Source organism: Colletotrichum higginsianum, chromosome 4 (assembly GCF_001672515.1).
Source record: "Colletotrichum higginsianum IMI 349063 chromosome 4, whole genome shotgun sequence".
In the NCBI taxonomy this organism is placed as follows: domain Eukaryota; kingdom Fungi; phylum Ascomycota; class Sordariomycetes; order Glomerellales; family Glomerellaceae; genus Colletotrichum; species Colletotrichum higginsianum.
In genome coordinates this window covers 5,044,418-5,060,399 of record NC_030957.1, presented here as the reverse complement: position 1 = coordinate 5,060,399, position 15,982 = coordinate 5,044,418, and the positions used below count along the sequence as shown (strand labels likewise).

General features: G+C 53.4%; 3 protein-coding genes across 3 annotated transcripts; 2 read left to right on the top strand and 1 right to left on the bottom strand.

The window, feature by feature from the left end:
• Positions 1-231: 231 nt before the first annotated feature.
• Positions 232-4,707, bottom strand: CH63R_06855 (Pfs domain-containing protein; the record flags this gene model as incomplete). Its single annotated transcript, XM_018301830.1, has 6 exons — positions 232-1,597; positions 1,682-1,767; positions 1,827-2,523; positions 2,585-2,880; positions 2,947-3,237; positions 3,463-4,707. 6 exons carry the CDS (start codon positions 4,705-4,707, stop codon positions 232-234), a joined length of 3,981 nt encoding a protein of 1,326 aa, XP_018159680.1.
• Positions 4,708-5,705: 998 nt separating this feature from the next.
• Positions 5,706-6,719, top strand: CH63R_06854 (Thiamine pyrophosphokinase; the record flags this gene model as incomplete). The annotated part of the gene is made up of 1 exon (XM_018301829.1): positions 5,706-6,719. The coding sequence occupies one exon, from the start codon at positions 5,706-5,708 to the stop codon at positions 6,717-6,719; it is 1,014 nt and encodes a 337-aa protein (XP_018159679.1).
• Positions 6,720-8,138: 1,419 nt separating this feature from the next.
• CH63R_06853 (Major facilitator superfamily transporter) lies at positions 8,139-10,225 on the top strand (the record flags this gene model as incomplete). Its single annotated transcript, XM_018301828.1, has 10 exons — positions 8,139-8,327; positions 8,388-8,415; positions 8,471-8,567; positions 8,718-8,827; positions 8,880-8,953; positions 9,010-9,058; positions 9,111-9,510; positions 9,576-9,825; positions 9,891-9,977; positions 10,034-10,225. The coding sequence occupies 10 exons, from the start codon at positions 8,139-8,141 to the stop codon at positions 10,223-10,225; spliced, it is 1,476 nt and encodes a 491-aa protein (XP_018159678.1).
• Between the last annotated feature and the right edge of the window lie 5,757 nt (positions 10,226-15,982).

Sequence of the window (15,982 nt, the reverse complement as noted above, 5' to 3'; positions counted from 1 at the left end):
GCATGGTTGCCATTGTCATTTGATTGTCTCTTGACCTCGATGTTACTTGAGAGTCGGACACGCAAACTACAAAGATATATCAAAGCTCATTTCTTTGTCTGGGACCTCACAATGTTGCTGGTCAATTACAGATTGGATGCTGCCTAACAAATCTGCTATTTAGTCTACCGATTGGAAAATCCTGGTTTCTTCTCAAACGACCTGGGACTGAGGTCCTTCACCACACTTAGTTCACACATCATCCTCCTCCTTGCCAGATTCCTCGTCACTTGGTGAGTAACGCGTCTCATACTCGTCGGCATAGCCTGTACTTGCCTCAGACTTGTCCTCTTCGTCTTCAGTCTCGCCGTCTTCCGTGTCCGTTTCCAGTACGTAATTCCAGTACGACGAATTCTCCAATGGGGACTTGGCCATCTCCTCCCGCAGAATCTCAATGTTTTCGTCCACCGATTGGAGCGCCGCGTGCCACATGCCTTCTCGGACCTGTAGACCGATGGTCTTATACGTTTCCACCTGATCCCACCGTTCCCATTCTGTCTTCTGCTTGATCAAGGGATCCAGCGCAGACGTGGCGCCTCGCTGATCCTCACATACCAAGTATTGACGAGTCCATTCCAGCCTTTTTATATCCTGATCCAAGTTTCTGTCTCGGATGCCTTTATATAATCGAATGAAAGCTTCTTGCTCATCCAAGCTTGGCTTGCGAATACTTCCACGCCGCCAATCTTCCGCGACCAAGGAACAAACGAAGCAGTCCCACACTGTGTTTCCGTATTTATCGACACTGTTCAGGTTGATTCCAGACAGCGACAGGCTGTCCAAGTAGTCGAGTTCTCCACAGCCCGAGTAAAGCGCTGCGCGATGGAGGAATCCCGATGCTGTTGTGTTAGCACCCGCTTCCACAAGGCACTGGATACCCACCAGGTTTCTTCCGATAATGGCGTCTACCAGCGGCGTCCTTCCCCTGGAATTGCATGCCTCCAAGTCAGCACCCGCATCCAGAAGCAGGCGTAAATTTTCCCGAAGAACATCTCTGTTAACCGTTGTTCCCGCTGCCGTGTGCAAAACTGAATCACCATCTGAGTCAGTGACCGTCGCCGACGCACCGGCAGACAACAAGCTTCTCAAAATCTGTGTTGAGCTTTCTTTTCCCACGTCAGCAGCATGGTGCAGGGCCGTCCAGCCGATTTTGCTCTTCGCATCGACGGCACAACCGGCATCGAGTAGCTGTTGAACCATGGCGACATGACCTTTTCCGGAAGCTTGCATCAGGGGCGTGTATCCAAAGCCGTCTCGCTGGTTGACATCACAGCCCAACCTGAGCAACTCCCTGACACCATCGAGATTGCCCAGCCGCACAGCGACGTGCAAGGGCGTTTCGCCACGGTGGTTAAACTGGTGCATGGCCCACGGTTGACTCTTGACAGCCTGCTGAATCTCGGCCGAGTCTGTCTGTGCTGCAGCGCCATGTAACGGCGTATCAAGAGCGTCTATGCCAGCGGAATTGCAAGATATCATCCTGCGTAGTGCATCTTTTCCCTTTGAAGGCAACTCAGGGTTGTCTTCGATCACCACGTGCGCTTCGAAGAACCAAGTTCTGTACGTCCATGTATCGGCCCGGTTAGCAATGTTTCCGCTTCCAAGAATCCTAGGTGCATGTCCAACTAAAGCCCGACCTCACCTGTCGAAGCTGTCGCTTTGCAGCTGATTTGCCCATAATTCCGCAAGAAAGGCCACAGCATCCGTGGTTCCATGTCTAATCACATGCTAGAAACCAAGCAGTTATCAGCAAAGATACTACGTCAACTTAATAGGATGAGGCTCACGAGGATCGCCGTCCTCCCGTCAGTGTCGATGTCCCCGGGGTAGATTACACCCTCAGATTGCATCAGCTGGGCCAGTTCAACTCTCGACCAGTGTTCAGCGCAAGTCCAGAAAATGGCATTTAAGGGCAGCAATCTGATGGGCCGCAACGAAACACTGAGACCCGTAACAGCGTTTACTGAGGCTTGGAGATGGATAAACCGAGAGCACAACCATGCCGGAAACCGATAGCTGAGGTTGATGGATGCATCTCCGCTGGCTTTGCAAAGGGCCGAGTCGCATCTTGTATTGTTTCGGAACGCGAACCGCTGGGTGTAGCTTCCGGAAAAGGATCCGATCAGGTTATGTGCCCAATCCGCCGATTTGAAGGACGCGGGACGCGAGCCATGGCAGCGGCACCAGCACGGCTGCGGGCACCTTTCGAAGGTAGACAATGAAGCGTTGATTATCACGATGTCTGAGCCTCTTGGGGATACCTTGCTGGTTGTTTGTGGTTGGTTGTCTGGCAGGACAAGTTGTTCAACGGCGGTCGTCAAGTGAGCGATAGGCCTCTCATGTAGCGGTTCCTGTGCGTCGTCCTTGTCGTTAACATGCAACGGTGGTAGATGACAAGATGACATTCGCCGTTCTTCCGAGCGCAAAGGCTTAAATGCTATTGTTCCGCTTGTCTGAATCGCGAAGCTGCGCAGAACGAGTTGTCTGGAAAAGTGGTCGTGTCAACCAACAGGGCAGTGCTTGAGCAGGTTGCTACGCCGCTCACCTGGTCTCCTTGAGGTGCAATATTTGCAAAGCAGCGTGAAGGTTTTCTCGGGCATTTTGGGCCTTCGCACGGCACTCAGACAGTTGCTTCTGCTGCAAGAACCATTTGGTCTTCTTTGCCTTGACCTTGCCGTTCTCTCGAACAGCTCGGACACAGCCTTTTTGAATTGCCTCGAGATCTGCGACGATCTCGCTGAGTTGAAGTCTGGTTCTCCTCAGCAACGGGGTCTCCGGTAGTGATTCGACGGCACTCGTTCCCATGTCTGCTTCTTCGACCATCAATCGGAGGGTTTCGATCTACAAGAGAACCCTGGCGGTCAGCTTCCGGTTGCCATCAAGAAGATCTGCCCGGCCTGTACTGACCTCATCGTGGAGCCATGTCAGCTCATTTCCGATGCCGGGAATCGCTCGAAGGACATCAACGACATGGCGCCCCGCGGCCAAAGCCTGGCCGATGGCGATGAAGCTTGCTACCGCGCCGACCACTTCCATGATGTTGCAAGTGATAAAACCTGGCCGGGTTGGTTCTCGGTGAGCCGTGGGTGACTCTGAAATGCGTCTTTGCAACAAGCTATGGCGGGATAAGACCTGAAGACGAGAGTTAAGAGGGGGAGATTCGGGCACCACAGTCTCAGCCTGATTGTTGCCGATGAACTGTAGTGATCATGTGAGCGATCCTGGTCACCAATCATGAAAGTAGGGCGGGGTGATGCAATGCAGTGCATACAGCCTCATGCATGGTGAGATATGTGTCTATGTGGCGCAGGCAGTGAAAACGCCCATTAGGCATCCCGGGACATGCACCCAGTGTTGGCACATTTGTCAACGAAGCGATTTTATTGGTATAATTGCAGCTCTCTCATCCTTTCACTCTCTCACAAACAGTCCAGCCATGCCCATGCCGGTACCGACGCACATGCTGACAACACCAACCTCGCCGCCGGATCGCCCCAGGCCGTGCAGCAGAGTGCTCGTCATGCGGGCACCGGTGGCGCCAAGAGGGTGTCCCAGGGCGATGGCACCGCCGTCGGGGTTCACCTTGCCGTCCTCGTAGGCCTGCTCCAGCCCCAGAGCCCGCAGGCAGTAGATGGCCTGGCTGGCGAAGGCCTCGTTGATCTCCCAGCGGTTCACGTCCTTGTTCTCGAGGCCGAACTGGCCGAGGAGCTTCGGGATCGCCAGGGCGGGGCCGACGCCCATCTCGTCCGGCGCGCACCCGACCGTCGTGGCCCCGACGAACTTGCCGATGATGCTGTCGGTGAGGCCCAGTTCCGTGGCGGTGCTCCGGCGCATGAGCAGCGTGGCGGCGGCGCCGTCCGACACCTGCGACGAGTTGCCCGCCGTGCTGGCGCCGTCGGGCTTGAACGCCGGCTTCAGCTTCTGCAGGGCCTCGATGCCGATGTTGGCGCGGATGCCGTCGTCCTTGGTGACCGTGATGGTCTGCTCCTCCCCGACCTTGTTGCCCTGCTTGTCCACCTCCTGGTATCTCGTCGTGACGGGCACGATCTCGGTGGCGAAGGAGCCGTCCTCCCTCGCCCTCGCGGCGTTCTGGTGGCTGCGCACGGCGAAGGCATCCTGGTCGGCCCTGGAGACGCCGTAGCGCTCCGCCACGTTCTCCGAGGTGATGCCCATCGGCATGATGCAGTCCCTCGCGTCCTTGACCGGCGAGTCCTTCAGGGCGGGCCACACGTCCACGGGGATGGCGCGGCTGCCGTAGTTCCGGGTCATGCTCTCCATTCCGGCGCCGATGCCCACCGATATCGCCTCGGTCCGGATCTGCGCCGCGACGAGCGCGATCGACTGCAGCGACGACGAGCAGGCGCGGTTGACGGTGTACAGCGACGTCTCGTTGGGATAGCCGACGTGGTTCATGGCCATGCGCGCCGCCTTGGAGCCGCCGAGCTCCGAGAGCACGACGCCGACGGCGACATCTTCGATCTTGCGCGGGTCCAGGTTCGGGTTGGCCTCGAGCGTGGCCTTGAGGACCGTCGAGAGCAGCTCTTCGGGGTACGCGTCTTTCAGCTGGCCCCGGTTCGACCGGCAGATGGCGGTTCGCAGCGACGACAGGATTACGACGTCGGAGGGTGCTTTCTTCAGCACGGACGAGAGTCCTCTGGGGACGGACATGTTTGCGGCGTGGTGTGTTGTGTTGTAACTTGGAGCTTCGCTCGTCAAATGGATTCGGAGGTTGTAAACGGTACGACTACGCAGTAAGGTCGAGGATTGGGAAATGCTATCGTACAGAGTAAAAGAAAGTAGACAAAGAAAGTTCAGGGGGAAAACAGCCTCGAGAAGATCGAAAAAGAGTCGGGTAAACAAGACCGATGTCGCCGAGGTCAAGGGGCAAGCTCTTAAATGATGTACCAGGCCCAGTTGAGAGAGAGACTTTGGGGAGAATAGCTCTTCCCCCTTCGTCCCCTTCACTTCCCCAGCTTGATCCTCGAAGCCGAGGTGGGGGGACCCGCTCCCCATGGCAATTGGGTTCGGCAACGCTCAAGGGAGCTTGGGGCTGGTTCCGGGGCTAAACATTCAACCGGCAATTGCTTCGGCAACTACACCGAGTCACACCGAGATACACCGACGTTTACCGAGAGTGGCTCACCTCGGTATAAACAACAGGAACCTTGTTAAGTATCAACCAAAGCTGGTCACACAATCATCACATACAATAAAGGTGAAACCGCCAAAAGACTGAACAGTTGAAAGCGTTTGTTGGGGAACAATTGCATTTAGACCAAGCATCATGGAAGCAAACGCTGCATCCGTTCTTGATGAAAACAAAGCCAGACCATTCTCGAACAAGCGTTTCTGCACTTGACCTTGTTCAACAATAGAACAACTGAGAAACAACCTGAGCACTTTTTGGAAACTTCTTCTGAGAATTTTTCTTGGATTTGTGAGCTCAAGTTGTATAAGTAGCCTACCTGTAAACATTCCTACTCTATCTTGCTCTACACCGCTGACACAACCAACAACATCACCAAATCATCATCCTCACCCAAGCCATCCTTTTCAACTGCTGTCTAGCTCAAGAATCTTAGTCGAGTCATCCATTCCGTTTCCCCTAAATGCCAGGTAGGTCGCTACACAGTCTCACTAACTAATCCAGGCTATCTAGTCACACCATGTCCTCCACAACCAATGACTTTGAAACTTGGTCTAGCATCATTGACGATGCTAATCGATTCACCAAGTCTGATGGCCAACCATGGACGTTCCTTGTAGGCCATCACACAAGACCAGTTCAAGCCTACGGACTCCTGAACCCCATCGTCGTTAGTTATCTGAAGGTCTCCGGGTCCAAGTTCTTCACGTTTGACAGCACGTGGAGGGAGGTCAGGCTACAGCCCGAAACCTGCAACAGCCCGCTTGACTTCACCCGCGCCTTCGTCCAAATCCGACAACATCTCAGCAAAACCATGGACCCGTGCGGTGGTAGGTTTCCAAATGCATTGCTTGAAAACATTGACATGATTCCCTTGATCTGTGCCCCCATCCGACGCTTCGACGAGTACCGCGGCTGTTCCCGGGCCGGCATCCCGCGAGACATCGCGCCGCTCTTCGGCGTCACTGTTCCGTCCGTCCATGTCAACATTTACTCTCAGTCTGGAGAGGAAATGAAGCTGTATCTTGCTGTTCACCCATCGCGGTCTCCATACCCCCTGGACCAGTGCGTCGTTAGCGATCTCCGGCCTGGAGACGTTGCACTCGATCGAATCAGAACCGAAACCTACGCTCAGGTAGAGTCTGGAATTCCTCTACACAAAGCCCCAAGAAACAAGCCGGATGAGGTGGAAATTCCCTGGATCCGCTACTTCGACTTTACCCAAATGGTTCTGGGAACCGGGCCCCAGGTTGATCTGCTGCCCAAGCCTGGCATGCTGAAGCCCTACGATCTGAAGTTGGGTCCTGGCGCTCGTCTGAAGGCCAGAGATGGCATTTGTTCGATCGAGGCGTTCAGTGTTGAGCAGGTCAAAGGTTTCCTTGTTGACCGCAAGTTCAAGCCGGAGTCGGCGCTGGTCGTCCTTGACTTTCTCATCCGTCACAAGCTTGTCGGCGATAGCAATGGGGACCGGGAGAAGCTGGACAGTCGCCTGAGGAGAGACTTGGGCTTGCCTTTCGACAACCACAGATGTTGAATCGTTTCTGGAGTGCTGTGAGAGGGAGGTTGTACGTGCGTTTAAGCTGGCGGGCTTCGTCTTAGAAAAGCCCTCCGGGCGTTAATCGGAACGAGGCAAAATGAACAAGTGCGCGTGGCTTCTAGGCGAATGCTTCCCTTATCGGTCGCGGCCGGATTTAAAACCCGCTGTTCGCGATACCACCCATATCAGTCGTGATACCACCCGCAGGGTTGTGCGCATATGCATGCGACGCACATGAGTAACTCGTCGTAAGCTTTACATGGTCCGCTTATCGTTGAGCCCTCTTTTCTCGGGCTAGCTATGTCCGCTGATCCAGTGAAACAACCAGCGGGCATGATTCGAACGGTGGCTTGCTCATTACTGGCTCAACAAGCTGTTGGCAACGTGCAAATGTCGTCGATGACCACATCTACGTCTCTTGTCCTTGAGTTGGTTACATCACGTCACGGCAAGATCGTCGTCCGAGTCCCAGGAAGATGTTGCAGTCCTCGGAAAAGGCCATGACAGGCGAATGACACCAACCCTCTTGACTTTGCAGCATCCATGTTCGAAGAACCAACCACCTCTCACACCCGATGCCCTCGCACCTTGCTCTCTGCCCTCGGCCTCCCGGGATGTCTGCTTGATCCACACAGCACGCTCTTCGAACGAACCAAATCAATCCCTCTGACACACTTCTATCCATCCCCCAGTCCCAATGTAACAGGTCCTGATGCCACTAACCCCAAGCCAGCCCCAGCAGTTTCCATTCCCTCGGGCCTTGGCACGCGGGGTTCCCAATGTCCCCATTTCCCCAACCTGGGCGGTCTCCAGTGGTACTGTACTAGCTGACCAACTCCGATGTCCCCAGTGGTGACCAGTGGTGGTGGTGCTTGTCTGACTCTTGTCTAGACGCTCCCCCATCAACTCGCAGGCTACCTGCTGGCCCCAGAATGCTTGTCTCATCCCCCTTGACCTTACCCTTTTCCATCGACCGCCACGTTCTCTCCTCGGGTCCCAAATCTGTCTCCGAGAACCCCGCGTTCCTTGACTGGACTGCGGCTCCAGCATATCCCAATGTGTTGCGGAGTGACCTTTCCACCCCCCCGGAGTTCTTACTATTGCGCCGGATCCTAGATGTTGCCCCCGCAAATCTGATTACCCCGGATTCGGGGAAGCACTCTTTGACACCTTGCTCTGTAGAGCATAAGACGTAGATGGCTCTGAAAATGATGATAAATAGCAGGTCCTGGCTGTTTGTTCAAAGTCAATGAGTTCGAGTTTTTAAAGGTGTCGACAGAGTTTGATACCACAGGGCCCATCCATTTTATGCTTAATTTTGTAGGCCACGAACTTTCCCCTCCAAAGTTAGCCCGGCCCTGTTGATCTTTTTCGGCAACGACCTGACCCGGAACTCAACCATCAGAAGCCTACAAAATGGCTGCGAGCGAGAAACGTTCACCGTCGGCGGAGCGTGAAGAGCACACCGTCAATCACGTCGACAGCGTTCTCCAGGACGAGAAGCCCATCCCGCAGGATGAGGAGAACCGCGACTGGACAGGGTCCGCGAAGAAGACCGATCCTGAGGAGATTAGACTTGTACGGAAGCTGGACTGGCGGATAATGGTGAGTCGGGGACCAGAACCGTGATCTCCTGCTGAAAGATACTGACAACTTCTCCGGTAGCCGACACTCTGTGTCATGTACTTCTTGAGTACGAACCCCTACCCAACATCGCACCATCATAAACACATCGACTGATCAAGCAGACTACGTCGATCGCAATGCCATCGCTCAGGCCCGACTCAACAATTTGGAAGACGATCTGGGCATGTCCGGCACGCAGTTCAACACCGCAGTTTCGATGTAAGATGCCCCAGTCCCGAGCCTCATTACAGCTTGGTTTCTAGGCCTCACTCTTTTGCGTGTCCTACTCTTTTCATGTGGCGCCAAGCACAGAACCTGAACATCGCCTGGAATCATGCGTATGAGGAAGCATCGCTAACGGATGCACAGTCTCTTCGTCGGCTACGTCCTTATGCAGATCCCCTCGAACATGTTGATCACCAAAATCCAGCCGGGCTTGTACATGAGCGCCTGGATGCTGATTTGGGCTGTGGTCTCTGGTATGCTCCATTGATAGTGTACAAAAGAGATCAAAGACTCATCAGATTGCAGGTTGCACGGCGTTGGTTCAAAACTACGGAGGTCTCGTCGCCTGCAGGTTCTTCTTGGGGATCACTGAAGCTCCTGTAAGTCAAACCAGATGTGATACAAAGACTGCAACTCCTACTAACCTGATAACCAGTTCTATCCTGGCGCCACTTACATGCTTTCAATCTTTTATACCCGCAAAGGTTCGTTGATCTCGGGAAACCCCTTATCGCCGCTAGACTAACACCCACTCAGAGGTCGCCTCCCGCATTGCCGTTCTCTACTGCGCCCAGATCCTCGCCACCGGCCTCTCCTCTCTCATTGCTGCTGGCATCTTCGCCGGCATGGACGGCCTCAACGGCATCTCTGGCTGGCGCTGGCTGTTCATCGTCGAAGGAGCCGCCACCGGCTTTGTCGCCATCTTCGGCTTCTGGCTCCTCCCTAACACGCCGCTGACGACGCGTTGGCTGAACGAACGTGAGCGCGAGCTCGCCCACTCCCGCATGGAGAAGGACAAGCTGTCCGACTCGGACGAGAACAAGGCCACGGCCATGGACGGCCTCAAGCAGGCCGTCCGCGACAAGCGCACTTGGCTGTTCTGTCTGATGCAGAACTTTCATCTCAGCGCTTGCTCGTTCAACTCGTTCTTTCCTACGTGAGTTGAGCCATATCCTCATAGCACGTGCACTCTGAAAAACACAGACTGACACGAGTCAACAGTGTTGTTAAGACCCTTGGATTCAACACTACAGTCACTCTCCTGATGACTTGCCCGCCCTTCATCTTTGCGGGCGCTGCCGGCATCTTCTTCGGCTGGAGTTCCGGAAGACTCCACGAGAGGACATGGCACATCACCACCGGCTTGGGGATTGCTGTCGTCGGTTTTGTCTTGGCTTCTGCGACACTCAACACGGCGGCTAGATACGTTGCCTGCTTCATCTTTGCCATGGGCGCCTACTCTGTGAACAGCGTAAGTCGTCTTATCTTAAAACACTGTCCGATGTGTCTGAATCACGACAACTAACTTTTTTCCAGGTAATCATCGGCTGGGCCTCGTCAACTCTATCGCAGACCAAGGAAAAGAAGGCAGTCGTTCTCGCCATGACGAACGTCGGAGGACAGGTGAGTCAAGCATACCGCTTTCGCCTCTTGCCGTGTTACTGACAGGAGTTTCCCAGATTGGCTACATCTACGGCGCATACCTGTGGCCCAGTACCGACTCTCCCCGGTATGCCATTGGGTTTGGTGCTTCGGCCGGCTTCTCGCTGCTCTCGATCTGCTGCGCGTGGTGGATCCGTGTTCTGCTGGTCAGGGAGAACAGAAGGATCCGGGCTTCCACCTCGGAACAAGTGAACTTGTACGGATACTAAGAGGTCGGATGAATGTCGTGGATTCTCCAAGTGGTATTACTTGAATTCCCGCAAAAGAAGAGAAACCAAGTCACGAATATGCAGAGAGAGGTTTGATAAGGTTGAGGGCAGTCTCAGACTGCCCCAAGAGAGGCACGGGTGTTGGATATTGATACCATTGAGTGTGAGGATGCAGGTGGATGAACTTTTTTCTTTCCGGGTGATAACTCAGACACCCCGATAAACCTGCTCTCTTGAATGACACTTGTCTTTAGTTGTGCTAGTCATTTATGATGGAGCTTTTGTAAATGACTTTCCCAGATCAACTGTTCCATGGGAATTCTACCTTCTTGAAGCCATCAATGCGACTTCGGCATCATCATCAGAGCTCATACCAGAAATCAAGGGAAACTGATGCCGCAAATCGATAGCAAGTACTTTGAGAACTCTCGGAAACGGGTTCCAAAACTCCACGGCTCCAAAGCTCCACGGCCGCAAAGATATCCCTCTACTGTACCTGCCTACCTTATTCCATCTCCCAGCTGGTTACACCGACCTAAGAACAGCATGTTTTCTTCTTCAGCAATGAGGATCTGTCGTCCCACATTACCCTCCGACGGTTCTAGCGAATCCTCCTCCTCGGTCGATGTGGCTGCATCGGACGACGAACAGGAGAGGAACAGCGTCCTCAATATCAAGACAGTCAACACCAAAAAAATCATCACTGTGAACTCCTCCTGTAACCCATTGAACGAAACGCTGGAGAACCTGTGCTTCCTCCACCGTTGTACATACCATCTGCTTTGCGTCCCGGGAGTATGTAAAGGCACAGATCAACGTCTCCGTAATCTTCTCGCGCTATTCTTGGCTCATGGGTGGCATCCTAGGTTGTAACCCCGGGACAAAACTCCATGGTGCAACTGCCAATCACATCGACCTGCTTGCCCATCAGACGTAGTTTCATGCCGTCTTCGGGCAAGTCAAAGGTGGGCAAACTTGTGTGGGAGGCACACTCGAATTTTTCCACACACTATGGATAGAGCATTAGCTTGTCATCTTCCTCCTCGCAAGCTCAGTCCACAGCCTAAGATGGTAGTTCGACGGGCTTCGTGGGCTACCGCGCTGCTTGGTACACATGCGCCACGATCTATTGCTGAGCGGCGCTGCTAAAAATGGACACCGCTGAGAGATCGTAATCCATCTCGATCTTTCCTAGTGAGTTGGTGAACAATGTTTGAAAGGCATATTTTGTCTCTGGGGTCTGAGCCTCTTTTAGGCGCATCGGTCGGCTGTTGAATAGCGGCGAATAACTGTAATGGTTATCCATCGTGATGGCAGGAACCGAAACAAATATTAGTGAGAAGGGAATGTGGCGCAGTTTGGATCAATATTAACCATGTAGCGGTTGTCTAGATGCAGCTGAACGTGCTGGGCTGATATGAGAGCGTAAGAAGTTACGGCTGCATCATATCGATACTTTCCCCTTGTATCAACATGGCAAAAGGGGAAACCCCTCGTCATTAAAATTGGTAAGCTAAAGTAGGCTCTTAGTTTGTTGCCCCATCAGTTCTCTTTGCCTGTTGGCTGTTGCTGTCATGATGCTAACATCGTTGCTGCCCAAGAAACGGTTCTGCAGAAAGGGGCACAACGGTGAGACTTTCACCAAGACTTTTGTGAGTTATCGGATTATTTTGAATAGACGAACTAACGGAAATCATATTTCACAACGTTCTAATATGGCTTATGTGTTCTGGTCAAAGGTTCTCTGCCAAACGGCGAATGTGAGCCACAACCCGCGCAGTTTGTTCGTCCGGCAAGAAGAGAGCAGAGCTCGGGCAACTGAGTTGAGCAGACCCGGCCAGGATTAGACAAGGTTCAACCGGTATAGGGAGGAAGTAAGGAAGTCATTGAGGCATTGCTCATACATGAAACAGTTCAGTCCCACGTCCCAAATGATCAAATTCGATGTCTATATGGGAACTTGTTGACGTGAGTGATGACTTGGCAAGACGTTTGTCAGCTTTGTGGACGTTTTCAATTTCCAATCAATCATTTGCTCAGATCAGTAGTCATATTAGACAACTATTCCATAGAGTCAACAAGGTTTCCCTAGCTTGCGAACTTGTAGGCATCTAGTGCCCAGATCCAAAATTAGACCGTCATGCGAATGGTCGAGTGGATTGCTCGAAATCCACAGCCCCAAGCCGTGGATATATGCTAGTAGTTGCCGCTACCTGGACGAAAATTGGTGGCAAGTCCATTTATGAAACTCTCAACGCAGTTTTCCAAATAACTAACCATTAAAAGGATGTATGTACAGTGAGGTGGAATTGGAACGTCAAGCGGCCTGAGCTGCGTCTCATGTCGAAGGTCAACAGCACCAACCAGACTGAACGCTGGGCGATGTGTTCTGGTGGACGGCGACATACGAAAGCAAAAGTTCCGTTCCCGACGAGATTTGGGAACAACATGATTCTACCTCACTCTTAAGCATAAACAACTTAAACGCAGGGAGGGACCACATGGTCCTTTCCGCTAGAGGTCAGAGATTGAGATTTGTCCCCGCCTGCAAAAAGGGTGTCTCCCGATGCCGGGGATTCCGAACACCGCGCACCGCCACCACAAGCGAGTGTACTGCTTCTTTGGGACAGCATAAGCATTGACCCGTCTGAAAAGCTCGACGTTGCGAGGTCGCGGCGGTATACGCTTATGGCTTCATACCGTTCGGATGGAGCATGTGTGCATCTGAGCTTCACGTGAGAATCCGGTCTCCGAGGTACCGGTAGCAGCAGTCGAATGAAGGTTTTCGGCCCGGATAGTGTTGATGGAGCAAGATGAGGTGCGATTTTGTGCGTCGTGCTGAAAGTAGATTTTATCACACGATGCAAAGCAAGGGGGGCAACAGTCACAAGAATCGATTATTGTCTCGAATTTTCCAGTGCCATGCCGAGCAATCTGCACGTGAAATCTGCGAGGTTCCTCTAATGCCTGCTGACTGGATATCAAACCGAGTAAAAACCTAATTCAGAAGATGTCAGGACCGTGTTGTGGGCGAGCCGACATTCGTCCACTCTTCCATGCCGGCCGTCCCCCGTCAGGTTTGGCCGAGGACGGGATGAAGCTGTTGGTGGAAGCTCTAGTCCCGATTGGGCAGCATGTTTCGTCCAAAGATTGCCTGGGAAGCAGGTGGATTGGCTTACTCTGACCATGTATGGGTAACGCGGTTGCCAGGCAGAGTTGAAGCGTGCCTGATGAGGTCCGTGATGGCTCATAATTGATCACGATGGCTCATCATGGGGAAGCAAGGCTCCCAGACCATATTCGGGCGTTGACTAACTGGACATCTTTTGGCAGCAGCCCATCATATATCATCTGCAGATTTCATGAAATCGACTTCGAGTTTTCTGGAGATAAATCCAATGTGCATCGGATGATTGAGGGCAAGTTGCTCGAATCTAAGTGCCGGCTGTAGCTCTCTAGGAGTCAGACCTGTCTTCACAGCCGGGTGACTAAATCGGGCATATTGCTCGAAAAAACTGATGACGGAATGGTGAAATGAGATACATGTGGCGAGCAAAAGAGCAAGCCCAGAATGCTGGATAAAACCTTCTTAGCTGCCACCAAGTCAATACAAGAGACACACGCAGCAGCGCTTCGTCTTCATCTCGGAATAGCACATGCCTGCGCCGCAGTGAGCTTGATGTACAGGGAGATACGTACCGCTCGGGAAACAAGACTTGCTGCCGGAAGTACAGGTATTCTTTGTACAAACGGTACGGATATTACTTGAAGAAATGATTGGAAGGACCGTGTCCACTCTCTGAGCAATCCATAGTCCAATACGGTATAGTGCGTCTTCAAGACTCTAACAAGGGTAACCAGGGTATCCGTATTCCATAGAGCCTACGGTACGCTATTGGCTCGGTACGCTTTGTGGCGGGTTCGGATTCGTATTGTGGATGAAGCACGCCGGCGCAGAAGCCGTATCAAGCCAAAAGTAAAGTGTGCGTAAGCACGCAAGATCAAAGTAACCATCTCCCATTGTCAGTGTCAATCCTGTCAATCGACGCTGAACGCATGCCCGCGGATCAGTGCTTGACACTGCGTGTCGGTAGCTTTGCAATAAGAAAAAAGCCCCCCCAACCCCGTCCTCCATGCTTCTTTGATGGCGACGCGACTGGGATTCTGAGAATCGCTGCAGGTGAGGTGGTAACAGTGTTGTCATGGTGCACAAAGTTTGGCGCTTGGTCTGACTCGGCGCGTGGCGGACTGTGGCGAGCGATCCGGGGGGCCGGAGCCGGGTCGTGTGTAAGTGTGTCTGTCCCCTACCCTCCCCAAATGGAGCGAAAGCCTCGGTCCATTGCAATTCGCGATGCACGAGTGTTGGCTTTCGATCTTGGTCGTCGTCATCGACGTGTCGCATGATGAAAGAGATGCGGCTCGACAGCATGGTTTCAACCGGCGGCTGCTCGAGAATTGCTTCGCTTCACATTCATAACCAAATGCCATGAGTGTGGGTGGGGATGTCCCCCGACAACGGGATCTTGGATAGCGATGGGCCATGGCCGTGTCGTACTTGCGTGCGCCGTGAATCCAAAGACACTCGCTGAATTGCCCATCTCGGCCGTCTGATCTCAACTTCTCGAGGGCAAGACCGCCAAGGAGTGATCATGACCGAACTTAGCTCTTGAGGATGCATGCCGTCAAACATGGCGTGTCGGTAAGTATGGCTGCCAGCATTGCTGGGACGAGGCACAGGGCACAGAGAGCACAGGGCACAGGGGGGGGGGGGGGGGCAGCACAGTCCGATTGATTGCCCTTTTTGGTCGTGAGACTACGCCAAGGTTAGGCTTCTGGCTTGTTCAGCGGGTGGTGGATTTCCAATTGCGTGATGCGAGAAACAAACAACGAGGGGGGTTCGGTGGGGTGGGGGAAGAAGGAGAGGGAGAGTTGGCAGAAGAATGTGCTGTGATTGCCGGGACGTTGGGAACAGCCCGCCCGATGTTCCGACAGATATCGGAGTGTCGGGGATGATTGATAAGTCGGCAACCGGGAGAGAGGAATCGGACGAAGCAGCAAGGGCCAAGATGCTACTGCAGAGTAAGCCCGGTACAAAGTACAAACGTATACTAGTACAGGTAGTCACCTGTGTGCTCTGTATCCGTACTCTCCTGACTGTCCTGTATATCTGTGTAGCCTGGCCTGGCCCCCCTTCCTGGGTCGGCGGGTGATTGGATTGAGGCATTGATCGTAAATCGTCGTACATCGGCAGCGGTGATCGCCAGGTTGAAAACGGGGTGCAACATGGGCAGGGCCGGGATAGAGTAGGATAGGGTGGGTCGGCCGTACGGGGCTTTCCAACAAACCGAAAGGCGGCACCGTTGTTGGATCTGCAGTCAGTTGAACCAAAGTACGGATACAGAGTAATTCACGAGGGATGAGCGAGTATGCGGGTAGGCTGAGGTAGCGTAGCACCAACAGCTTCTCGTGCCCCTTGGCTGTGAGCATGACCGCAAGCAGCCATCGGTCTGTGAGGCGAGGTGAAGAGGTGAAGAATGATAGCATCCGAATAGCGTGCTAGCTATGCATCTAAAGAGAGAGAGAGGGAGAGAGGAAGAGGGAGACAAACGTTGGCCCCAGTCCAGTCCAGTCCAGTCCACGTCGGCACCATGGTATCGGCGTGTGTAAGATTGGCCCCGGTGGGAGTTGGAGGGTGCGAGAATGACCAACAGCCCATCATTGACTATGATTGGGTGCTGAGACTTTTGCGTCGGGACT